Below are 26,800 nucleotides of genomic sequence, written 5' to 3'. Positions count from 1 at the left end.
GCTATGCCACCACCATTTTAGAACTTATTTTCTTAAATTATGTCTTTTGACTTATTTTGACTTGATGAAACATTTGACAATTATAATATTTTAATTATAATATTTAAAAGTAGTTTTCTTATTTTGAATTTACAATTTACTGTATCATGATTAGTACCGTTTGAACATAACACATATTCAATTCGAATGGTAAATTACGAATTATTATCCTTTGAACTCATTTTAGCCGCCATTCAAACAATCAATCAAAAACCATTCAAATGAATTGAGAATCGTCACTCGGGAATAGATTAATAATCGGTTCGAACACTCTACATGTTTGATCATTCGAAGACATAATATGATGTTCAAACCCATTTGTCATCATTCGAATGTACAATAAATCGATTGAATAAAGATTATCGAACTAAACGTAAGAACATATTTTTTTAATTCGAATGTTTGTCAAGGATGTTCAATCAAATTCTTTTTGCTCGAACACTACTCGACGTATTCGAATACAAATAAATGGTTTGAACTTTGGCTTCATTCAAACATGATCAAATAAATTCTCTTCGTTCAAATTAAATTTCCATAATATCTGAATAGCTACCTGACCGTTCAAATAGTATTTGTTCGGTTTGAACAGTATTTTGGGATGAAAATATTTCGTACCCGAAAATAATTTTAGTTCAAATGGGTTGGGTAGATTTCGTCCCTAAAAGTATTTTTTTGGAATGAAAAAAAAATTTGTCTCCTAAAATTGTTTGAGATGAACCTTTTGGGACGAACTAGAGACGAAAAAATTTTGTCTCTGAAAGTCTTTAGGACAAAAAATATATCTTTTGGGATGAAAATTTTCATCTCAAAAAATCCATTCTCTTGTAGTGATAGTCAATCGATCGAAATTGTTGGATCAAAGCAAATCACCTTTGGTGGTTCCCTCTTGGCTCCAGCAGGAAACATAAGACCACAGCTATGGTTCATTGCTTATTATTACTATTATTCTACCCTCACTTCTTCCGAGCACTGCATTAACTGTAATAGGTACTTGTATGTATCACTCTACCTTCTCCTCTCTTGTATTTATGACCAATTTTAATACATTTTTTTTTTTTACAGTAAAAGAAATATATAAGGCACAAATCAAGCAAAATGACCCCGTATGTGGGACCTTATTATACACTGTACCAATCAATTAGTTGGATAACCTTTTGATCCAATCAATTGAGAATGCTTTAATATTCAAGTCTCCTTTTAAAAAATAAATTATTAAATCCTCAACCCTGTTTGATCTCTTCAACTTGCAAGGGTCTTATGGGTATATCTTACTCTACTACAAAAATACTTTTCTTAATTTCACTAACAGATGGAGATCTTTGAATTGACACTGTTTGGAGATAATCTTAATGTGATTGGACTAGGTTTATGGTAACAAGTGCAAAGAGAAGTTTAGGGTTTATGTTTACAATTTTGTTAGTAGACTAATAAAATTTAATTTAGGAGTAAAATGATAGCTTGAGTTGATTTTGAGCATAGGACGGGCCGGTAAGAGTAGATAATTTAGAAATCACCATATATGTGCTCTTTAGATAATAAACTAGAAAGAAGGGAAATGATAGAGATACAACTAGCCACCATTCCCTCTCCTGTCCTCGCTTGGGCGGGTGGCTATTTTCCCCTAGCCCAAGCCTTGCCCATAACCAATGTCCATTCCCCCCACTGATCGGTTGGATGGACTGGTACTACCACCATCCAGTCACCCCATTGAACCTTGAGATCGCAAAGTATCCCGCATCCAACTCGTTATAGACCAATAAAAACATCACAAATACAAACAAGCACAAACAACCCATCAAATGACCACAGTCGTGAGTCTCAATGACGATAAGAGAAGAAAAAAATGGGCAAGCTAGAGTAGAAGAAGAAAAAGAAGAAGAAGAAGAAGAAGAAACAAAGAGAAGGACGTGAAATAGAAAGAAGAGTGGAGAGAGGTAAAGCAGAAGAGAAGAGAAGAGACGAAAGAAAGAAGAAATGGCGTTAAAATGGTTAGGGTTTGTTGCGTAATGGACAACAACCAACCTTGTTTTTGGTAGCATACACGTAGAAAACCTACCTACTTGTATTTTGCACATTGATAGCAGGAAGGATTCTCCCCAACTAGCTTGTAATTTCCCTTATTTATGAAAGCATGATTAATTGATAGAAAAAGAAAATGGTTAGGGTTTTTTATTTCATTTTTTGGTACGTATATAATATATATATATATATATATATATATATATACACGTACATACATACACACATAAATGCAGCCTAGTAAAGGCAGGTGATCAGTTGCCCGCCTATCCCTTAGTGGGACTGGTGGAACGGGTAGGCATGGCAGCCCGATGACTTGCTCTCCACGATCCACCCCTAGATACAACTATTCATGGAAAACCTTTGCACGACTCTCTAATAAAATAATTTTCTGAATTCAAATATATATATATATATATATATACATATCAAAGTAAGAAATAAAATAAAATAAAAGAATTTAAAAGAATTCATACCTATTTTACTATATAGTTGTGTAAAAGTTGTACAATAGTTATATGTTTACTATTTTGTAAAGATAATGCAAGACATATATAGAGTTGTAATAAATCATATATTGTACGTAGTGGGTTAAAGTGGTAAAGGGTGACCCCGCCACCCCTATCACTTCTTGCAATGGACGTCAACTATCGTATATATCGAGTAACTATAGATCGATATTTATACAAATTAAAGGTTAAAGTTGTAATATCTCATGATATTCTTATTAAATTTTATTCAAATAAGAGATATTCTTCCATTAACCCAAGTATACGATCAAAAGCATGCTCTGTTAATGGTTTTTTGGTCGAGAAGTTTGCTTTGTTCATGAAAATTCGAAAAAAAAAATTATATATTGGGAGATATAATATATATTTATTTATACACTTCTCGAAGGACTAGGTAATCACGTGGAAGTCCTAGTACTATCCATATATAGCAGTATCTAGACAATAACTTAGGAGAGATTAAATAGGAATCTGTACTCCTTCTTTATGGATTTTTCCTTTCGCCAGTTTGGTTTAGATTTTCAACGTGTTGCTCATTTGTAATTAAAAGCAATTATTTTTAATTTATTGTGTTCATCGAATCTTTTCGTTCAAAAGAATATTATATTTTGACATAAAAACTCAAGTAATTTCGTACTAGATCAGGTACTCGATAAGGTTTGATGATACAAATTAGATAATTTTGTAAGTAAATGCTAATATTCTATCGTACAATAGTGTATTAGCAATTAGCATTCACGTTACTTCGAGAGAATTCAGTATTTTTTTATATAATTGATCTACTCAATAATAGTTTGCAATTGAGAAGAATAATAAAGAGTAATACTATATACAATTACGGATTATGTAAGCGTCGTGTATTGTTTTTAAAATGAGTGAAGTTTATCATTAAAAAATTAATTTGCAGTCGTAAAATGCACAAACATCATTTTTGAATGATGAAACTTATATGAAAAATTAAATTTTCACAATCAATTATTATATCTTGCGCTAAGATTAATCATCTAGATAAATAAAAATAATAATAATGTTACATAGAGTCTTGAAGTATGCAAGTGTCATGCAATTGTTTTAAAAAAGAATAGATTCATTATTAAAAAATTAATTTTTTTTTATGTAGATCCTATATTTATTTATTTTTTTCTAATTGATTGTACAATATTACTTAACACTCACGACTGTAACTATCATTTTTTTAAAAATAAATAAATAAATTTAATGATTTATATCGTATTTTACTATTTTTATCCAAGATGTCGTAGCAATAGCGGCAATTATATACGTGTACAAATAAAGTCGTATGGTGAAAGTCATCATTATTATCATCATTGCAATGGTGATGTATCACTGGCACATGTACTCATTAATACTTTTTTTCTGGGATATAAGATGAGTAGTGGTGCCCAATCACAGTCCCATTTTGGGTCCTACAACTGAGACAGAGGTATCACGGATGGTCCTATCAATTGCCTCGTGAAACGCGACTCACCCAGCTTCCTCACTCATGATCACTGTGTCTGCGTCTGTGTCTGCAATCTCAGCACCTCTGATCTACCCATGTTAAATAGGGCCTTTAACTTTAATTATGTTTTAATCATTTCATTCCCCAGATCAAAGGGTCATAAAAAGGCAATCACCTTTTTCTCTGTAGAAAGACCATTTTCTTGATCTTCTTTTTCTCGTCTCCCGCCGTTAGTGAAACGATCCCCACCATTTGACTATTTACGTGCATATATCTATACATATATATATATATATCATATATCCCTTTTTACCTTCTTCTTTTTTATATAATCTATATGCATGCTTACATACATATACATTCGATGTACTATTTTTATAAACATAATTGTAATTGGAGAATGAGCTCAAAAGGCTACAAAAAGACACACAATCCTACACATTCTGGCAGAAAGCAGCTCACTGCATGCCTTACACACACTTCTACAACAGTGCGTTGGTTGTATGTGTGTGAGAAGGAGGGGGAGAGAGAGAGAGAAGAGAGAGAGAGAGAGACAGCGATGGCCCATCTAAATCTATGGCTGACCGACTTTGAGGATACGATAGAGCTGATAAAAGAGACTATGCGTAAGACTACGACTGGAAAGATAGTGAACCGAAATAGAATATATAATATAAGATGAGATATTCTTTTTAGCCTTCACGGTTTTTGGTGTTTTCTTTTTGAGATCAAACAAACAAAGCAAACTAGATCGATCTCGGTTAGAAGATTCCGAGGCTCTAGCCTTTTTTTTTTTTTTTTTTTTTTGAGAGGGTGTTTAGATTCAAGCTTAAGTTGGGTTTTTTTTTCTTGTCTTTTGGCAGAATCGGAGCGTCAGAGATTTGAATATTACCAAAGATTTATCTGTTTCTGTTTGGAAAATCCTTGTTTTCTTCTTCAGTAACCTCGCCGTCTTAAGCTTTTGAAAGATAGCTAGTTGTTTTGCTTTAACTCGTTTTGAATTCAAGTCAAAATGATGTCTGGTGATGCTTTTTCATTACCCTCCTCCATCGGAGGGTTTGCTCAAGAACAGAATGCAATCCCTAACCCTAAAACTGATCCTAATCCAGCTACCAAGAAGAAGAGAAATCTACCGGGAACACCGGGTAAGGCATGCTCTTTATTTCGTTGTTTTAATTTCTATTAAGAATCTCGTTTATTTCTTTTCTTTTTCTTCTTAACAGATCCAGATGCTGAGGTTATGGCTCTTTCACCGAAGACTCTCATGGCAACAAACCGATTCATCTGCGAGATATGCAATAAAGGCTTCCAGAGAGATCAGAATCTACAACTTCACCGTAGGGGTCACAATCTTCCATGGAAACTTAGGCAAAGGACGAACAAAGAGGTCCGGAAAAAGGTCTATATTTGTCCGGAAAAATCCTGCGTCCACCACGATCCATCTAGAGCTCTCGGGGACCTCACCGGTATAAAGAAACATTACAGCAGAAAACACGGCGAGAAGAAATGGAAGTGCGAGAAATGTTCAAAGAAATACGCAGTTCAATCTGACTGGAAAGCTCATTCTAAGACCTGTGGAACTAGGGAGTACAAGTGCGACTGTGGAACCCTTTTTTCCAGGTATTTGTTAAATATCACCACGTTCAGCTTGCTCTTTTTTCTTTCTGAATCTTGGATAATGGATACGTTGTAGTAGAAATTAATGCTCACGTCGAGGCTTTCGTTTCTTTAAGGTCGAATTAAATGCAACCTTATGATTAGGTAATAAATGGGGTTTGCTATTTTTTTCTCTCATTTAAACAGGAAGGATAGCTTCATCACCCACAGAGCATTTTGTGATGCCTTAGCTGACGAGAATGTTAGGCTTACATCACTTGCTGCTACGAATCTGAGTTTCAGAAATGATTCGCTGAATGAGACTGTAATAAATCCTCAACCCGGTTTGCCACATGGTTTGTCCGGCCGGGGAGTTCAAGATGCTGCTGGAATTTCGCAATTTGCTCCGGTGTTTCGAGCCGATTTCAACGGCATGGCCATTGGCAGCTCTCTTGGCTTGGATCAGCAGAAGCCCAGATTATCACTGTGGCTTAACCAGGCAAATTCTCAGGTTAATTCCAGCCATGACATGCTGACTAGTACTCATCTATACGCCTCATCATGTTCTACTGGTTTTCCTGATATGGTGCAAGCTGCAGCATCGACCAATCTCTTTAATTCATCTTCGGTAGCTAATTTTGGAAACTTCAATCAGTTCCAAGCTTTTGATAAGAGTGTTCCAACTTCGGCAAAAGCAACTGTCTCTTTAACAGCACCGCCTAATGAATTGAAAGGGGAGGGAGCTGGGAGCAAAGGAAATTTGCTGGAAACCCTATCCTCAATTTACTCTGACAGCCAAAACAAGCCATCAAAACCAGCTGCTCCATTGTCGGCCACTGCGCTTTTGCAGAAAGCAGCGCAGATGGGTTCTACAACAAGCAACCCATCACTATTCTGTAGCAGTTTTGGAGTAATGAGCTCCTCTTCTTCCAGCGCAACGAGCTTCGATACTCTCAACCAAAACAGAAATGAGCTGCACCAGGTCTTTCAAAATTCCAAGCAGCCAGAGAATTTCAGATCAGCTGGAAGCTTGGCCAGGGCTGATGGAATGTCGGGCAGCTCGAATTTGATCTCATTAACAAGTTCATCATCAAACAGTTTTGATCAGCTCATGATGCAGACAAGTACTGGTACACAAAATGAGCAAGTTCCGTTAAAGTATCATCTAGGCCCAAAAGGGATTGAAAATAGTCTAACAAGGGACTTTCTTGGCGTGGGACGGAGAGAATCTCAACGCTCGTTCTTACCACAGGAGCTAGCAAACTTTGCTTCGATGGGCTCAGCTATGGGTTTGAGCCAATTCAATGGCAACCACTGAAGTCAGTTATCAGCCAAGGAGGACATGTTGTATGAAAGGAAGCCAACGATATGACAAATTAAGGTTGATGTTGACATATATTGTTGCAATTTCATGCTGGAAAAGTTTGCTTCAATGGGCTTGAAACAATTCACTGGCAAGCACTGAAGTCAGTTATCAGTCCAGGAGGACATGTTGTATTACAGGAAGTGAAAGATATTGGCACACATGCACTTGAGGTTAATTTGTTACATACAATTCCTCTGTGAGTGTGTGTGCATGTGAGAGAGAGAGAGAGATGGCTTGCGAATGGACAGAATTGGTGGGTGGGGGTCCATTCCATGTCTGAAATGACTGAACAAAGAGCGAACTGATCCAAGTCATGCATGTTCTTCGTTGTTGCTGTTGTCTCTATCGATTTTCCTTGTCTTTTTTTCTTCGCTGTTACTATTGTCGTTGTTGTTGTTGTTTTATACTATATATATGCTACTTTTCTTTTTATATATCTCTGTTTGCTCCATTCTTTTAACGAATATTGAAGTACTGCACCTAAAACTACGTTATGTAGTTGACCGCTCGTCAAAGTAATCCGGCTAGCTACCTCGTCAACTTCGGTGGGTTTCTAGACTTCAGAGAAAGTATTACTCACAAGTCTGCAACTTGCTCAAGGCGGCTAGCTTTAACCTAATTGTCCACCATTTTCTTTAGTTTTATTATTCATAAATATTACTTTATTAGTTTTAAGGTCGAGGCCTAAGAGTTTAGGCTTTATATGTCCCTTTGTCCTTTTGCCTGGGGACCAAGCTTAGTGTTAGTGACTGTTGAAATTGCTAGGCAGAATCTAGGTGCTGCGGTACTAAGAAATGACGAAATTTCTGGGGTTGACTATGCCCATTCCAAAGGTAAGAAAATGTAAAACGTTTCAGACCAGACGAATATTAATAAGGTTTTGAAGAATTTTTAGAGGAAATTATCTTAGTTAAAGAGACTAGTTTAAAGGGATTTTATTTCCATCATCAATATTAACCATTTTACTTGAAAAGCATACGTCCCCCTTAAAAGTTGGTTTGACTTGACTTTAGAAGTTAAAGCTAGGGGTAATAATATGTGATACGGCTTATTAATCCAATACGAACATAATACAAAATTAACAGGTTTAGATCTGATGTTAACGGATTTAGGTCAAAACGAGTTTATCCGTTTAAGACACGATTCATTAATGGGTTACTAACGTGTTTACCTGCTTAATCCGTTAATGACCCATTTAGATCTATTAAGTTTCTTTACTCAAAATTATAATTATATCATTTTTAAACTAAAAACAAAAATATTCTAACCCTATTTTTTATTTCCTAACTCCCTTTCTCTTAGTTCTCGATTGAGTTAGTTTTCATGAGTCATGAATGCCTCCCACACTTCCTCTCGATTGTAATTTTGGTTTTTTTATTGTTTGAATTATAATTTTAGACTTATGTCGTTAGTTTTATATTTTTGGGAGATATTGTAATTTTATATTTTATGTGAAATTATGCTACTCGGGTCAAATGAATTATTTGGATAAATTCAACTCATTTACATAAACGGATCGTGTCGATATATTTTTAATTTAACTCATTTCATAATGGGTCGGTCGTGTCAACCCATTATTTTAATGGCCGGTGATGTTAGGGTTTGAAAATTTAACTCGTTAAACTTAACGGGTTGTGTTCAAGTTAACCTATATCGTACAATATACACGACTTAACACAACACAAATACGACTATTTAACACGATTTGCCACCCCTAGTTGGAGCCATCGTATATATAAGTTTCTCAATCATCCATTATTTTTAGGATAATGCTAAGCGTCCCGCTCCCAGCTCCCATTGGGAGCTACTGTTAGTATTTTTTATTTATTTTATAATTAAGAAAATATTTTTTAATGATGTTGCGAATTTTTTTTAAAATATATATTTAAAAGTGTTAAGAAAATACATGTAAAAAAAGATAAAAAAAAAAAAAAATCACATCAAAATAACTAGCGGGAACTATTTTACTTATTGATTAAAAAAGTATTTTATTTTATAATTTTTTTTTTACTTAGTGATTAAGAAAATATTTTTTAATAATATTGTGATTTTTTTATTTTTTTAAAAAATATTTAAAAGTATAAAAAAATACATGTAAAAAAGGATAACAAATGTGGACATAACACGATCCTTATTTTTATAGGAAGGAAGAAGAAAGAGATAAGGTAGAAAGCTCGGAATTACTAATTAAGATCCAAAGAATATTTTGGGGTTCCGATGTGGATGCTTGGAACTTGACCGCCTGATCAACACGTACAGATACATTCATGTTTGTAATATGTTTCCATAAGTAGTTAATTTCCACATGCATCTGCCAAGAAATTAAGAAAATCCAGGAAAAAAGCACAGGAATCATCAGTTCGTTTTGAAAGTATTAGAACAACTGGCCTATTGACAAAAAAAAAAAAAAAAAAAAGGGAAGAACCCTATGTAGTTTTTTTTTTTCTTTTTTTTTCGGTTTATTAACTATCCTTGTATGGGTACTGTTACTATGCCGCCCCATTTTGACCCCAGTGATATATTCAACATAAAAAAGGTTTTTTTTTTAATATGTTTACATATATTTAAAAAATAAAAAAATATATAAATATATTTAAAATTACTTCTTTAATTACTAAATAAAAAAAAATTTTGATCAACGGTCAAATATAGATATCAAAATGAGTAGACATAATAGTATTTTCCGCCCTTGTATTCCGGGTACTGACTCTAGGGTTGTCCCCTATCAAACGGTTCATACTTTGTAGGCACTGTACCGAAGAGTTCTTGGCTTTGTTTACAGTACTATACTTTTTTATATTAATAAGGTAGACCGTCCCTTGGATTAGGAGAGTGTCCACGTACGAAAAGAACGGAAATTTTTATTCATACGTATAATTTGCAGGACTACTTGGGTCGGGCTAAGAGCATCCTCCAAAATTTTCCTTAAATTTTATTTCGTTTATTTTTATAAATGAGATAAAATAATTGAAATTAAAATTAAAAAATAAAATAAAATAATATTAGAATATATTTTTTAATATTATTTTTATTTTAAGATTTGAAAAAGTTGAATTGTTTATTTTATTTTATACTAAAAGTTAAAAAAGTTATAATGATTAAATGTGATGAAATGAGATGTTTTCTGAAAATAAACGATTAGTTAAAAATTATTATTTTTTTTAAATTTTTTCTTAAATTTTATTCATATTTTCAAAACTTTCAACATCTCACTCTCTGTTCTTTTCTTATATATTCTATTAAAATATTTTTTTCTATTTTTCTTTTATTATTTCTTTCTCACAACTTCCTTTTACAATATTAACCACTCAGCTTTTTCCTTCTTTTTGAATTATTACTCTTTAGTAAATATTTTTAAAAAAATTTAAATTATTTTCTTTTGTAGATACGATAAATATTTTCAAAATTATTTTGTTTTTAAGAAAAAAATAAATTTTTGTCAAAATTTGCTTTTTCCAACGATAATATTTTGTAGTGGTTAAATTTTAAAATTTAGTAGGGAATTCAAATCTTATATAGCACTGTAGAAATGTATGTTTGTTAATAAAAATTAGTTGATTTTTTAGTAAAAATGATCTTATTCAATATTATTGAGAGATACAAAAATATAATCATCCTCACATTAACAAAAATAAAATAAAAATTGATTTTTATGATATTTTTTCTAATTTTGAAAACAAAGTAGGAATAATAAATATATCTAAATGTATTATTAAATTTGGAATAAAAAAAATCAAAAGAATGATTAATTTGGGGAGCAACTGTACATATCCTAAAATCAAAAGTTACTCTAGAGAACCAGATGTAGCTTATTCTTCTTCCATTTTCATATTTTTTTCCTATAATTTAGCTTAAGGACCAATTATGAGGAATCAGATGCTCGTGCTCTAAGGAGCTATAGCTTTCAAGTTTGAAGTATTGCTATATGTCGTGTCAATATATACATATATATATATATATGTATAAATGATTTGTACTAACTCTAAATAGATAAGTATCGCGTAAGTTTTTATAAAAAACTAAATCCCATCTTAGAAAAAAAAATATATATATATTTTTTTAGTGTTAACCAATTTTTACCAAGAGTTTTGCTATTCATATCCCCACACATCACACTTATTTTTATATTATTCTTCCTAAACTATTTGAGTTTTTCTATTCATCATCCATACACCACACATTTGGTAAGAGAAAAAAATTAAAAAATTATGTGGTTTAAAGATGATGAGTAGAATTTTTCTTTTAGCAAAAGATATACGCGCTACAAGAAAACTGTTTATTTATAATAAATTATTTCTTATAAAAATGACTATTTTCTGTCAAAATGAGTCTATTTTCATCGCAAATAGTTATTCTCATCACAAACAATTCGTCACAAATGCTTATTTTTTTTGTAATAGCTCACGCGCAATAAAATTTATCTATTTAAAATTTATATCTAACATTGCTAGTATAGAAAATAGGTATGTTACTTTTGATGGAGCCTATGCTAAAAGTAATGGATAATACTGTATAAAACGACATTGCCTTCACATTATTATTAATTATATATTGATAGTAACAAGTCGGGAGATTTCTTTTTTGAGAAATGTGATTTATTATTTTTATTCTTTTATTCAAATACACACAAATATAAGCATTAAGATAAAATGATAAAAATGTCAAATTATATGTTGATCATTAAGTAGATGGGTATGGTGTAAAACTTTCATGTAAAATTCCGCTTCTTTTTTTTTTTTCTTTGTTTAACTCACCATTTTCTGCCACAGTACCAATCTGTCTCACCAAGTCATGAGAGGATCTGATATGTTTTACAAGTGGGATGAGACATAAAATTCTCATCTCATCTTATCTCATCATTACAATTTTTTTAAATTTTCATACGAAATATAATAAATGATTCAACTTTTTCAAATCTAAAAACAATAATAATATTAAAAAATTATATTTTAAACTTTCGTCTAAAATAAAAAATTATCATCTCACTATCCAAACCTACCATTATCATGACCGACTCACTGTGTGAGAGTACTAGTGGGTTATATACATATATAAAAGCAAATATCGTACGTACGTGTATAGCTTTTGTGTACAAGATTGATATTTCACAATTTATACTAGGTATAAATTGTGAAATATAATACAATGTTATTAGTTGATAGGAGTGAATGCATCTTGATGACTAGTTTATTTTGTATGAGTTTTTTCATTCTCAAACCATTTTGTAGAGCACGTCATCCACATTATTTAAATAGTACGATTTTATTTGTAAGTAAATTTTAAAATTTATCTTCCAAATCAATTATGCAACGTAACCAATATCATGTAGTATAGAGGCCTTAAAATAGACATAATACTACAGTTTGTACACAAAATGAATATTAAGAAAACCATATATATATATATTGATTATGCCATATATCTTTTGTAACACTAAGATCATTTGTATGGATGGACTATAGATATTTTTTTATTTATTTATTTGAGCTTGAAATTTTAGGTTGTTTATTTTCTTTTGGTTTTTATGTTATGGATCGATGATTTTTTTTTTTTTTATTTGGAGATCATGGCCGCTTGTTTAAACCTTGCAAACCTATCGGTTTATGAGCTAGCAGTTTCCTCACCCACACGACTCTCTTCCCATCCCCATGCACGTCTCCTACAGCTCTAGAGTTTTCTTTTTACGTTCAATCACCCTTATGTATATATATACAAACTTTCTACAAAACAGCAAACCGCAACACCTCCTCACAGTCACCACAAGAGAACCCAGACCAACCAACATTTTTTTTTTCTTTTCCTTGCCATACACGCAGATCTGCCTTGCACCACCACTAGCCACCGAGACTGCCTCTCATTACTTGCTAGCACAGCCACTCCTCACGCAGCAACTCCTCTTGCAAACAGCCCACCCTGTCGTCACCACACGGCACAGAAAGTGCAGCCTGGCACCTCGCGCCACCCCAAGCTGCCGCTCTCGCTCAGTAAGGTCACGCCGTGCCCACAGTCTCCTCCCCGATCTCTCTCACCACTTTCGGACTCTCTTCCTCTCATCACTTTCTCTCTCTCTCAATGACGGGCTGCTGCACTGACCCCTTCAACCGCCGCCGAGACCTAGCTCCGTCATGCCTAGTCCTTCCCTCTCCGTAAGCCTCAATCTTACCACTCCTTGCAGTTCGTTTTTGTTTCAAAATGGGAAGGAGTTGTTTTTGCGGTATTGTTAACAAAATTTTTTGACGAAAGTACAATCTTACCCTCTGATTTTTAAACCAAAGCATGAGGATTTTCTTTTAAAAAGTTATATTTCATTGGATTGTCTAATTTTTTTTTTTTTTTTTTACGTTGAGCTAGTATTTTTGTAGAAAATTATTGGGTTTTTTTTTTAAGTGTACTCTGGCTATTTTTTTAAGTTAGTCTAAAAAGTGGTTTGATAGAAAATAATTAAGGTTTTTAAATTAATATTAGTCTTAAGCTCTATAGAATGAGTTTATGTTTTGGTCAGGAAAAATTGAGTGAAAATCGATGTATTTGAGATTTGATGATATTTTAGGGTTGCAAGAAATTTAGATTTATAGAAAAATAGGTTACTTAGTATTTTAAGTTTAAGAATTGAAGTAAGTGTTCAATTGAAATTTATGGGAGTTTCATGACAAATTTTATAGGTGACGATTGATTTTTGCTCAGCACTGCTGTGGAGAAATTCTGATAAACTAAGAAGTTCAGGTAAACGGGGTTCCTATGCTAGACTTTGCATTAAAATAAAATGAGCTGAGGTTGACTTTTTGAAAAATATACATATTTGGTTATGAAAAGAAATTTGAACTACTTCAGTTATTTGTTCTGCATTATTCATGAGATTTTGTTTAATAATGAAATATTTTCCATCATGACTGGTGTAAACATGAGCTTATTTTTTACATTCTATTTCTGATCTATGCAAAAAGAGCTAATATGAAAACTTGTGCATGATTATGTAAATATGCTTTGGATTTGCTTTGATTGCGAAGATGATATGATTTTGTTCAGTACTCTGTTTAGATAAGATGTGATTTCTGAAAACTTTTTGCATGACTCTTTGATTATGAATTTGATTATGTTTCTGCTATGTTCAATTACGACCCTACCACGAGTTATAATAGTAGATACGGCCCAACCACGGGTTATAGTAGTGGATACGGCCCTGCCACGGGTTATAGTAGTGGTCTCTGCTTGGTTATCCGCAGATTGCACAACCCTACCACGAGGGTTATACATAGCTTCTGTTCTGATATGATGTTTTGATGATGATGATGATCATTTATGCTATGCCAAAATGATATTTTTGAATGAAATTATTTCTAAATCTTCGCTCTGATATTTTAATAACATGTTTTGCTTCCGCACTCTAAAATGAAAATGTTTTGTTTTGCATTCTGATTTCTGTAAATGCTCATGTTTACACACTAGTATATGTCATCTGCTTACTAAGTTGTTGATAACTCATCCCTTATCTCTAATTATTTTTTAAATAATTTTGATGGTTCAGCTGGGGATCAAAAGTAGAAAGTTTTAGCAAGGTGTGATGTCCGTAATGGAATAAGTGCCCGAGGATACAAGTGCTTACTTGAGAGTCGCAGTTAGAAAACTGTTTTATTTTTGGTTATTATGATTTGATGAGTTAAGGATATTTTCAAGTTTTGGAGGGTTTTAATATTTTATGGAGTTTTCTGAATCTTGTAGTTGTATTATCGATGGTTGATATTAATATTAAGAGCTAACTCTCCGGACTTCCGGAAACGGGGCGTTACATCTTTTATATATCCCTTATATCTTAGAAGTATCTATATGAGATGAACATGAATGAATAGTAATTCGTGTTTGACACTTTTTATCCCACTTTTTTCATTTATGCCCCTGTTTTGCTTGGTCTCATGACGTTTTTGTCCATCTGGTTTTGAAGAATTTCAGACTACACATAAATTCTTGTGGTGACCCTGTGGTGGCGGTAAAGGGAGCAACACGACGACGCTGGGCTTCCAATGGCTAGGCCGTGGGTTACAACAGTGCAAGAGAGAGGTAGAGGCTCGACTGGGCATGGAGGAGTAGGGGAGGTGCTGTGGAGGGCTGGTGATGGTGTCGTGGGCAGTAGGTGGCGGATCTAGGCAATGCGACAACAAGAACCCGTGAGATAGAGAAAGGCTTCATGAGAAAGGGAGGTAGATCGAGGAGCTGCATCGTGGGGAAGAGGTGGCTGTCAAAACTCGTGCATGGGAGGAGCTGCTCACGGCGGCGCAGTAGAGGAAAATCAAAGGGAGAGGAAGAGAGAGGGCTACGGGCTTCGGCCTATTAAGGGGGGAGAGAGAGAGTGGGTCTATGGGGAGGAGATCAGCATGGGGAAGGTCGTCGGTGACTAGGCTTGGTGGTGGCCCGACAACGGCGGTTAGCGGCGTTGGGAGGAGCCAAGGAGAAGAGAGATTACGAGGGAGAGGGGAGTGCGGTTGGAGGGAGGGAGGAGAGAGATGGAAGAGGGAAAAGTTAGGGTTTGGGGTTTTAAATCTCAACCCTTCATCTTGAGTCTCAAACTTGATCCAACGATGAAGGTTAAAATACTAAAAATAAATTAACTTAATATAGATAATTAAAATATAAATATCATATCATACATCTAAAATCAACTTTAATTTATAAAATATTAATCTTTCATCATTAAATAAATGATGAAGTTTTGTTAAATATTTTTAAGAGAGTAAAACCATCTAAATAATTAGAGTTTTTAATATAATTTAAATCTCATAATATTCTTAATTAACTAAAATCATTTAGAGAAAATAATTTTCTACAATTATAATATTTTTGGGACTTCCAAAATATAAGAGGCTTACTTTAATAATGAAAGAACATGAGAGCAACATATGAATAAAAGACTGTATTTTTCAGTGCTCCTTGGATTATCGACTAGTGTGGTTGAATTTTTATTAATCGTGAGATACTTTTTGTTCATGCAATCAAGTTTTGGAAAGTATCTTCTCTTGCCATAACTTGAGTATATTTTCTTATTCTTGAAAATATTGCAGAAATAGGGAAGGTGGATTTGCTTCATCTGAGCTAATCACTACATCTTCTGCATGGTTGGAGATAACATGATATGCATTCATTGATCTCTACCGTCAAATATGGTTAATTTATAGAGTTGAAACTTCCATGCAAAGTTTTAACACGTGATCGTGATTGATCTTTCACATACAGATGTTCAACCCAAGAAAATGTTTGGAGATAGATGCTTGCTTAGATTAGGTTTTATGCTCCTATGTATTAGGCTATTTACTAATCAATCTTATGTACTTTTTCAATCTTGATGATTGTGAACTAATAACTAATTCAATTATTCAAGATTATGTGCTACATATAAGGAGTCACATTTTATTTGCTGTTTGAACACATTATTTTCTGGAATTTTATTTTTTCTTCCAATTAGGCAAATGTGGCAAACGTACTTTGCATGTTAAACCACCGCTAGTACACACACATATATATGTATATGTATATACAAAAGCACAATTTTGGAAAAAAATAAATTAGCTATAACATGAATGCAAAAATTACAACTGATGAGGTCTAATAAACAAAACACAATAATAGTTTTTTAATCTAGGAATTAACGAAGCTTCAGTGATATAAAAATGCGCGCTGTAATTTCAACCCCAAAGGAAAATAAAATTTTGCAAATTAATTTCATTTGCGGCCTTCCTATATATCTTCCTTTTAATTTATTTTTTATTATATCATGAGTATGTGTATGTGTATGTGTATGTGTATGTGTGGAGAGAGGTCAAAGAGATTCTGTGCTATGAATTAAGTCTTTATAAATGACATTAGGATTTTGGAGGAAGGTAATTAAGAACATGATGTGTATAGTTTGTAAAGTTATGTATGGAGGGGAGAATGTTCACATGATCTGAATTGGGAAAGCAATTAATTAATATTAATGTTGGGTGTCGAGAAAATAAATTAACTATCAAAGTAAGCAATTAGTATCATCAATAGCTCTCTCAATAGCTTTGGATATATCTCACCTGCAACATTATACAGTTTGGGTTATTGTTATCAAGACAATATAATATTTACCAGTAATGCTCTCACATCTATGTAGTACTATATTGCAACAAATTCACAAAATTGAAGCCAAATTCATCTTCCTTAAAACCTTTACCCTTTAAAAAACAACTATCCAATCACATTTGAATAGTGCATATCAAGATCCATCATACTACATAATCTTAATTATTCATTCATACTAGATATGGCCATTTTCAATGTATACACTAACAACACAATTTTTTGTTTTTTTATTTTTTCATGATTCCTAATTTGAGACTTCGTTTGTGGCGACCCCAGTCCCTGCTTGGGACTTGACAAAAGACTGAGGAGCCATTATGCTCACCAAAAAGGCAGACACCCCTTGCATTCTGTGGAATGTTATGTGCTTCTATGCCCTGCATGCGTGTATAAATTAGTCACAACAAAATGAAAGTTAATATACATGTCATATATAGAAATATAAGTACTAGAAAAATTTTCTAAATTTATCAAACAATAGTATTTATCCATAAGTCACATCTACACCATTGTTAGGAATATTACAAACCATACTTGTTCATCGCCCAAATCACAAAAACCATAAAATATTACAAATCTCAGTATCTTAAGGGGGACAGGCCCCCGAAGCTACTGATCCTCAGGTTGCACCAAAGTCTACGGTTTCGGGAAGCTTCTCATCATATCCCGCCTCATTTCTTATATCTGCATCAAAGTCTACGATTTTGAAAAGCGAAATCATAGTGGGACTACCATAGTGAGATTTCAAAGAAGTCTTAGTAAACATAGTTCACCTTAATAATAATTCCCGAGCACCCAATGCTCAAACATCACCATAGCATTCATTTTCCAAACCCTAGGTTCATTCAACAACATGAAAACCATCAATGTTTGACCCCAGGTATAAAACTCAACATGAAAACCATATTGCTAACCATTTCCGTTTATTAACATGTGCGCCAAGGTCTCCCTTTCACATGGCTCCCTTCTCCACACTGCAGGTAACGACCATGTGTACAACTTCTTAACGAGTGATGCCTGGCTTCATGCCTCGTCCTTCACCATAGCATTTTGTCTAGCCTCCGCTAGTTGAGAGGAGAGGGTTTCAACCCAAGAGCATTACCATCTAGCCCAAGCCTAGCAACTCAGGAGACGTCACTTAATTCTTAGAGGCTTTCAAGTAACCAGATAAGCTCCACTAAGATATTGTCTCATCTTAGTTTGAGGTCATGATCTACTCACACATTCAGAAATTTCTCTTAAAAAGTAGTGTTGATACTTGTACAAAAAAAAAAACACTTTAACAAAAATAGCCAATAACCATACTGAGGAATTATGCATGTTGAAGGATACCAAAAGAAGGGGACAAAGACATAATAGGTTGTAACCCGACATACTCATAGTCACTACCCAACATTTCTAGCATTGTTGTAGGAAATAATCTACCTCTACGGTGAGCTTTCACTGAAATGTGTGTTGTTGATTTGGTCTCCCTTGTTTGATGAAAGGTCTGACATCTGAGTGTGGTTCTCTTGGATCTAACCATGGCGTTACTATTCAGAATGCTTAAATGTGTGTGCCACAGGAATAAATGGGTTTGACAATCATTTATAGTTGTGTTTACCAGCTGGTCAGAATGGCATCGATGCCCCATTTATTATGCGTAACTATCAAGTTATTGGAACCCGAATAAATAAGGAAAGCTCCCTCATGATACTTTCCCTTTCCCAAGTGATCTCTTGGGCTTTCTGGCTTCCCTACAATACCTTTACCAAGGGTACTGTCTTGAAACTTAACTTTTGCTATTTCAATCTAGAACTTGTACTGACATTTCCTCATAGGTAAGATTTGGTTAAAGTTGAATCTCACCTAGGCTAATTATTTGGGTGGATATATGGAATACGTCATGTACATCTCCAAACTCGGCTGATAGGATAACTCAATAAGCCACTGGACCCATCTTCTCCATCATTTGATAAGGTCCAACAAACCTCGTGCTCGATTTCCCTTTCCTCCCAAATCGTTTTACGCATTTCATGGGTGACATGTTAATGTACACCCAATCTCCTTCTTGAAGGACAAGTCTCTTATTCACATGTCAACATACCTCCTCTGTTGACTTTGTGCTACTGCCATCTTTTCTCATATGATTCTTACTTGATCCATTATTTCTTGAATCAACTTTGGTCCAACGAGCTTGCCTTCTCCAACTTCATCCTAGCACAGAGGCGACATACTTTTCCTTTCGTACAAGGCCTCATATGATGCCGTTAGAATAGTTGCTTGGTAACTATTATTATAGATAAACTTGATGAAGGTATATGATTCTCTCAAGCACCCCAAAATTCTAGAGTTGCATGTCTTCCAATTTATGAATGGTTCGTTCTGATTGGTCATCCGTCTATAGGTGATAGGCTCTATTCAATCTCAATCTAGTGCTCATAGCAACTTGTAAAGTCTTCTAGAAATGTGAAGTAAAATCTTGTGTCCCGATCTGATATTAAAGTCTTAGGCACTCGATGTAACTTGACTATCTCCATGACATACAATAAGGTCAATTGTCCTAGGGTGTCCGTACCAGTAGTTGAAAGAAGATGGGCACTCTTAGTCAATCTATCCATGATCACCCACATCCAGTTCTTTCCACTTGGAGTCCTTAACAATCCAACCAAAAAATCCATTGTTTTATCATCTCATTTCCATTTGGGTACTGATAAGGGTTGCAAGCTCCTAGCGGGTTGTTGGTGTTCCGCTTTTACTTGTCTACACATGGGGCATCTCTCGATGAACTAGGCTATGTCTTGTTTCATTCATTCCCACCAAAAACCTTTCTTTAGATCTCAGTATATCTTTGTGCTCTCAGGATGTACCAAGTAAGGTGATGCTTGAGCTTCAACAATTATCTTCTCCTTGATCCCCAGATTCGCAGGGATGATTCTTCAATTCTTATATAGTAAGGTTCCATTCCTTCTAAGACATAAATACATGGGCCCTTTTGCCTTCTTGACCCTTCGCCAAATGTTCATCAACTTCAAATCCCTTCTTTATCGTATCTTTAGCTCATCATAATCCATGATTCTCACTTCTTGTATTGAGGTGAAGACTTACTCTTGATGAGAGCTATTTAACAGTAGCCAGCTCATCCCATTGAGGAGGGAATCTGTCTACAAGACTCAATCACATCTTCTACTTGAATTTTTTACTTAGTGCATCGACAACCAAGTTGGCTTTCCTTGGATGATACTTGATCTGGCACTGATAGTTGCTTATCGTCTCCAACCACCTCCTTTGCCTAATATTGAGGTTCTTTTGGGTGAAGAGATGCTTTAGACCCTTGTGGTTTGTCATATCTTACAGGCTTACCATTTGAGATAGTGTTGCCAAAGTTTCAAGGCGAAAACCACCAATGCTAATTACAAATCGTGGGTGAGGTAGTTTTTCTCATGGTTCTTCAATTGACGCAATGCATATGCCACTACCCGATCCTCTTGCATCAAAACACATCCAAGGCCAAACTGAGATGCATCACTGAAAACCACTAGTGGCTTGGCTCTGGTAAGGCCAACATAGGAGTCGTGGTTAATCTCCTCTTTAGTTTTTGAAAGCTTCACTCACACTTCTCAGTCCACACAAACATGGCTTTCTTCCTAGTTAAAATCGTGAGTGGACTTGAGAGTATTGAGAATCCTTCTATAAGTCTTCGGTAGTATTCGACAAGCCCCATAAAGGTTTTGACTTCATGAACTATTGTGGGACATTGCCAGTCTACAACTGCTTTAATCTTTCTGGTGTCCATTCCAACTCTATCCTTGGATATTACCTGACTGAGAAACTTAACTTCTTCCAGCAAAAACTTGTACTACTTATTGAGTTTGGCAACCAGTTGGTGTTCACTTACTTCCCCAGCACCATCGGTAGGTCGTTCACATGGTCCTCTGAGTCTTTGGAGTAGACCAAGATGTCATTGATGAACACCACCACAAAGACGACCAAGAAGGGCCTACACACCTGGTTCTTGGTATCTATGAATGCAGTCGAGGCGTTGGCTAGACCAAATGACATCACTATGAATTTGAAGTGCTTGTACCTTGTCCTAAAGGCAGTCTTAGGCACATCACTCTCTTTAATCCTCAATTGGTGATACCCAAACCTGGGGTCATTCTTAGAAAATAATGATGCCCCTTGTATTTGGTTGAACAAGTAATCAATCTTGGGCAAGATACACTTGTTCTTTATTGACACCTTATTTAGTTCTCAATAGTCAATAAATATCATGAGCGTTTCATCTTTCTTCTTTACAAGTACAGTGCTCCCTAAGGCAACACACTAGGTCGAATAAATCCCTTGGCTAGTAGTTCTTGCAACTGCACCTTCAACTCTTTTAACTCTGATGATGTCATTTTATATGGTACCTTGTCTGTCCTTGGCTTCAAGTCAATCGCAAACTCAATTTCCTGGGTAGAGGGTAATCCAAGGAGATCATCCACAAAAATGCCTGGAAATTCCTCAATGGCAGGTATCCTTATTACTGACTTATGCTCTTTGGGTTTCAGCACCACCTACACAAGGTAGGCTTATGCTCCACCAAACAAGTAAGTCCTTTTTGGCTTGTAAAGCTGAGATTACTTTGGGCAACATCCTTACCTACTGCCCTCGAATACCATTTCTTCTTCCTCAAGCGGTTGAAAGCTAACTACCCAGGTTTGGCAGTTAATACTAGCGTACTGTTGGAACAACCAATCCATTCCAAGATGATGTCAAACCCTAGTAAGTTAAACATTATCAAGTCTGCTCCAAGCACCCCTTCCTTCTAGTTCTAACGGGCAATTAATGCCACCCAAGTGTAAACTACAACCTCCCTAGTCGGTAGAGCAACTACCACACTTTGTTGCATTGAATTCATCCATAAACTACACATCTTAGCGAACGTAGTAGACACAAACGACTAGGATGCACCTAAGCTGAATAACGTACATGAATACCATTCGAACAATTTGAGTCTTCTTGACACAATTAAACACTCTAACTCTTATAACGAAACTTATTATCCTACATATTCATAACCTTAATCAAGGGCCCATACCTGTAATGACGCCAACCTCTTGGGTCTCCAGGGCTTCCTCATTTACTTCTCCTGACATCAATGCATAGACTCATGCCTACACGACCTGTCTCTAGCCCAGTTTTCCCTACTATTGCCGCACCAGTAACATGTAAATTTGCCTTGTCGACACTCCCGTTCATGGGATTTGCTGCACCTATTACATACATATGTTCTTCCTCCCATGCGAACCCATATGGATGCTTGTAGTTGTGCTCTAGCCCTAGACAAGAATTTATGGGGAGACCTAGAACTGCTGCCTTCCCCAAGTATATGTCCACTTTTGCCTTATTGCCAAAGCTGCCACACTACAGTGTTCTCTTTCTATAACTGAGGCTAATTTCAATAACCTCTGAAAGCTCAGTATTTGCAGGTACGCCACTTGATATCTTATTTGTGGCTGCAATGCATCCTAAAATCATTCAACTCGAAGAATTTTAGACTATTAAAAATTCTTGAAGAATTTCAAATACATAGGTTTGGCTCAATTTAAAAACACCTTTTAAAATTAGGATTCCAAATACAAGACTTTTAGGCAAGGCTCATGGCCAACATGAAAGGAAATCAGAGTGGTTGATCACATAACTACTTCAGAAAAAATTAAAGATGACATGTGTTTTCAATTAACTTGGTGGACAAAAAATTAATTGAGGGTCATCTTTCTTATCAACCCATAGGGGTTGTTTGGTCGAAATTTGAAAGAAATTATAAAATACTGATCATCAATAGTTAATCTAATGAGTGTCATGAATGTTGAATACAACAACTATGGCATGTTGTTCGACATGATACATCCATCGATAATAAACTGATTTGCTAAGCTTGATTTTGGAATAGTAAGGTGTTTAAATTGATTATGGAAGACAATGTTAGGTTACGAGAGCTAACTCCCCAGACCCTCGGGTGCGGGGTGTTACAGATGGTATTAGAGCTATAGTTTGAGATTCTGTAGAGTATAACTTATGAAGTTTTGGATATCTGTAGGTTTAAGGAGTAACTTTAGAGTTAAGGTGTAGGAATTGGGGGACTAAGAGACGATAATGTAGATATTTAAGATTTGAGGTTTTCTTTTGCAGACTATAGTGTATAAGGTTTTAGGATTTGCAGATTTAGGAATGATTTTGATATATAGGATTTTTACAGAATTATGAGCCGAAGTCATATTCATTAAAGCTTAGAATATATGTTTGCACTACGTGTACCGCTATGTATTTTTGAACTCTATATTTTTTTGAAGTGCATGATTAGAAGAGAAATAAGAATGATGCATGCCATAAACATCTCATTAAACATTCTTATTTCATTTTCGCAAATGGCTTACAGAAACTTGAGACATTTAGCCTTTTTCAAATGCTCTTGCTCTTCATACATCAGCATGTTATCCTTACCTAAAGGTGTAGGGAGTCAGAACGAAGAAGCAAGTAAGGATTTTAAATCCTTATTCTCCTACTTTAGGTCTAGTACCTTTTTGTTAGATTCATGAACTAGTCGTTGAAGCCCAAGAATCTTCTCGTTAAGTTTTTATACTTCACGTGCTTTGGTCTACAGTCACCGGGAAAATGTGACGATCGAGGATGAGTATTGTGTATCGAGACTCACTAGTTCGTAGATGGCATCGTCATCTAACCTGTTAGTCAGATCAGTATCGTGCTGCATCACGACACCCATGGTAGATGCAGAGAGAACTGGTGGCCGAGATACAGAGCAAACCACATGGGGAGCAAGAGGGTTGTTGAAGGATGATTGTTGCGCCATTAGAGATAAAGCTTAGAGAGTGAGAATGCAATGGAATTACAGAGAGCAAAGAAGAGTTGATGAGTTTAACTTGAGACTCAAGGCGGATTTTATAGAGTGGGAAGCGAGAACAAGACAAGCATTTCATTATCTAAGCAAGATTACAAGGTCTGCTATATGCATATTTTATTTAGCTAAGACAACAGGAATAACTGCAGATTGTCCTTAGGTTTCTCGTAAATGCTTAACCTGTGCTGTTAACCATTGATGTCACTTTGCAGTTGTACCCCCTCTCGTTCCAGCTCCTCAAGGCGTGGCTGCATGTGTCCACATATTTCCTCAATTCCCTGTTTTCGTGTCTTAATATTTTATTCTTCCTACGTTTGTTAGCTAGCCTCTATTGCAACCATATTATTTGATTTCTAAGTTGTTCAACCTCACCCGTCCTTGCTAGCAATCTCCGAGACATTGTTTTTATAGCAGCGACATATTGAGCATTGATCAGTCTTGTCTCTGCAACAACCTCAACATCTGATCTGCTAGCAAATTGCATCTCTACTCCGATCATGGTGTGGACGGCCTCGACAGAGAAGACTAATGGTTGAGGCATTATTGGTGCCTAATTCAAATCAAGAATATTATTAGAGGATTACTGCTCGGCCATGCTGTCGCTCTTGATATCAGAAAGCTAGGTCAGTAAGCAATGGGAGATGTTTTGCTCTGCGTTTATTCGAAGGGAGATGTTGGTCTTTTAAAGAGAACTCAGAGCTTGCCGAAGCTCTACAAGTGCTAATCCAAGTGGGACTCGAGATGGGGCTTGAGGCCTTCAGCATTTGTCGAGACTCAGGGAAATGCTCGAGGTTGTGCCGCACTACTTCTGCGAATCTAGATGACTCGACTTTTCAATTATTGTTAGGACCTGGCAGCTCCAAATTTTACGGTATTTCTATTGAGTTCTGAGTTTTACAGGCTCTAGAATTTATGGTTTTTATTCCAACTCATTATCGATATACAACGAGAACGTTTTGAATTCTTGGATGTAGTGGTGCTTAACTAAACAAATTTCGAGGATGAATTTTTTTTTAAGGGGATGAATGTAATAGCCCGGTTCTTTCCACTACACTAAGTTTTTAATCATGGCAAAACACCCCGAACTTTTCTCTTTCCACGGAAACATAATGATGTTTCTGACCGTTGGAGGCTTGCTGCCTTTCACGTGGGTGCTTCGATATATTTTTGGCGTGGGATCTTTCGGCGCATTACCCATCACAGTACTCTCTCTCGCTCTCTCTCTCTATGCACATTTCTCCTCGCCTCACTTCCAGAACAAACCACCGTGTGTTTACCTTCAGCCCAGCAGCGCACCACCCTTAGCATTGCCACGGGCCACCTAGTCGCAGCTCACCCAACTGCCGCGAAACCAACCTCCACAAGCCACGACCACGCCGTCCCAACTTCACCACAACCGGGCCCTCGCCCACTCGGAAGCAAAAACACACATCCGCAGCACAACACCGTCTGAACCCACCTCAACCCGCCACCCCAAAGCCGACCCACGTCCACCGTGCATGCACTGCACCTCCACGCCGTAGCCCACTGGGCAGCTCCTCCCACTTGCTGCCGTGCACCGCAAGCCCTTGCTTGTCTGTTTTAACCAGCCTCGTTTCCTCCACGTTTCAACCCACACGGCACCAACCATCACCCACGGCGACACCACTGCCCAGAACACGCCGAAGCCACCTCAAGGAAGACGGAAACCACCCTCGTAATCCTCTGTTTTGGGTCCGAAAAACAGAGCAACATCACACTCGGATGATCACCACCGTACGACGGAAAAAAGTGTCGGCCTAGCCACAGAAACCGCCGGTTTTCATCTTCCCGTCAGTCTCGAGCCGCCTCAGTCCGCCTTGCCCCTCACGGTGAGTCATCGCCGAAGCTTTCACTGCTTCTTCCGTCCCTTTTCTCTCACTGTGCTCAGCTCTCTCTTCTCTCTCTCTCTTCGTTTCTCTCACTCATGATATCCCTCTCTCTCAGTACCCCGCCAACGCCATCACAACCGCCGTCCACCGTCCAGCCCGTTGCTGCGCCGCACGTCTCACTTCTCTCTAGGTGAACCTCCGTGCGCATCTGTTTTCCTTTTACAATTTTAGTAAGTGGTTTTTTACGTAGGTTGTCATGCATGCCTTTAAGTTAAAATAAAAACAGGTGTTTATAATTACATTTTTACCATGCTTTTATGAACTTTGTTTTAAGTCTCAAAAATATATATTTTGTGCAGATGGTATTTTATTTAAGTTAAAACTGTGTTTAATTGGATTATATTCATACCAATTTCAATATTGGATTACATTAAAATAAAGGATTTTGTTAGTTGATATTCATATTTGTTGGATTTATTTTATAATTATATTATCTAGTATTAAATTTATAGTTTGACTACAATAGTAATAAGTTAGATTTTTATATATTAATCAGAGTGATTAAATGGATATTGAAGAATTTAGAAAGTGATGATATATTTTAGGATTATGAGAATTCTAGGTTTTTGAGGTATTAAAATAGGTTATTTTAAGAAGTTCAGGTTTGAATATTGAAATACGTGTTCGATTGAAAATTTACGAAAAATACGTGATTATTTTATATGTGGCGATTAATAATTGCTCGGCATTTTGAGGAAAATTCTGAAAAGTTAAGAAGTTCAGGTAAGCGGAGTTCCTATGCTAAACTTTGCATAAAAATAAAATGGATTGAGATCAATTTTGAAAATATGGATGTTCGTTTTGAAAAGAAATCTGAAAACAACCTCAGTTATTTGTTCTGTATCACGCATGAAATTATGTATAAGAATAAATTACTTTATGTCATGACTGGTGGATATATGAACTAAATTTTGTGCATTC

General features: G+C 35.7%; 1 protein-coding gene across 1 annotated transcript; it reads left to right on the top strand.

The window, feature by feature from the left end:
- The first annotated feature begins 4,726 nt into the window (after window positions 1–4,726).
- Window positions 4,727–7,423, top strand: LOC121267599 (zinc finger protein JACKDAW-like). The gene is made up of 4 exons (XM_041171551.1): window positions 4,727–4,789; window positions 4,893–5,174; window positions 5,253–5,649; window positions 5,833–7,423. The coding sequence occupies exons 2-4, from the start codon at window positions 5,042–5,044 to the stop codon at window positions 6,941–6,943; spliced, it is 1,641 nt and encodes a 546-aa protein (XP_041027485.1). The 5' UTR covers window positions 4,727–4,789; window positions 4,893–5,041; the 3' UTR covers window positions 6,944–7,423.
- Window positions 7,424–26,800: the final 19,377 nt, after the last annotated feature.

Source organism: Juglans microcarpa x Juglans regia, chromosome 5S (assembly GCF_004785595.1).
Source record: "Juglans microcarpa x Juglans regia isolate MS1-56 chromosome 5S, Jm3101_v1.0, whole genome shotgun sequence".
Taxonomy (NCBI): domain Eukaryota; kingdom Viridiplantae; phylum Streptophyta; class Magnoliopsida; order Fagales; family Juglandaceae; genus Juglans; species Juglans microcarpa x Juglans regia.
Note: the sequence above shows the minus strand (reverse complement) of the source record. Positions and strands in the feature narration are given on the sequence as shown.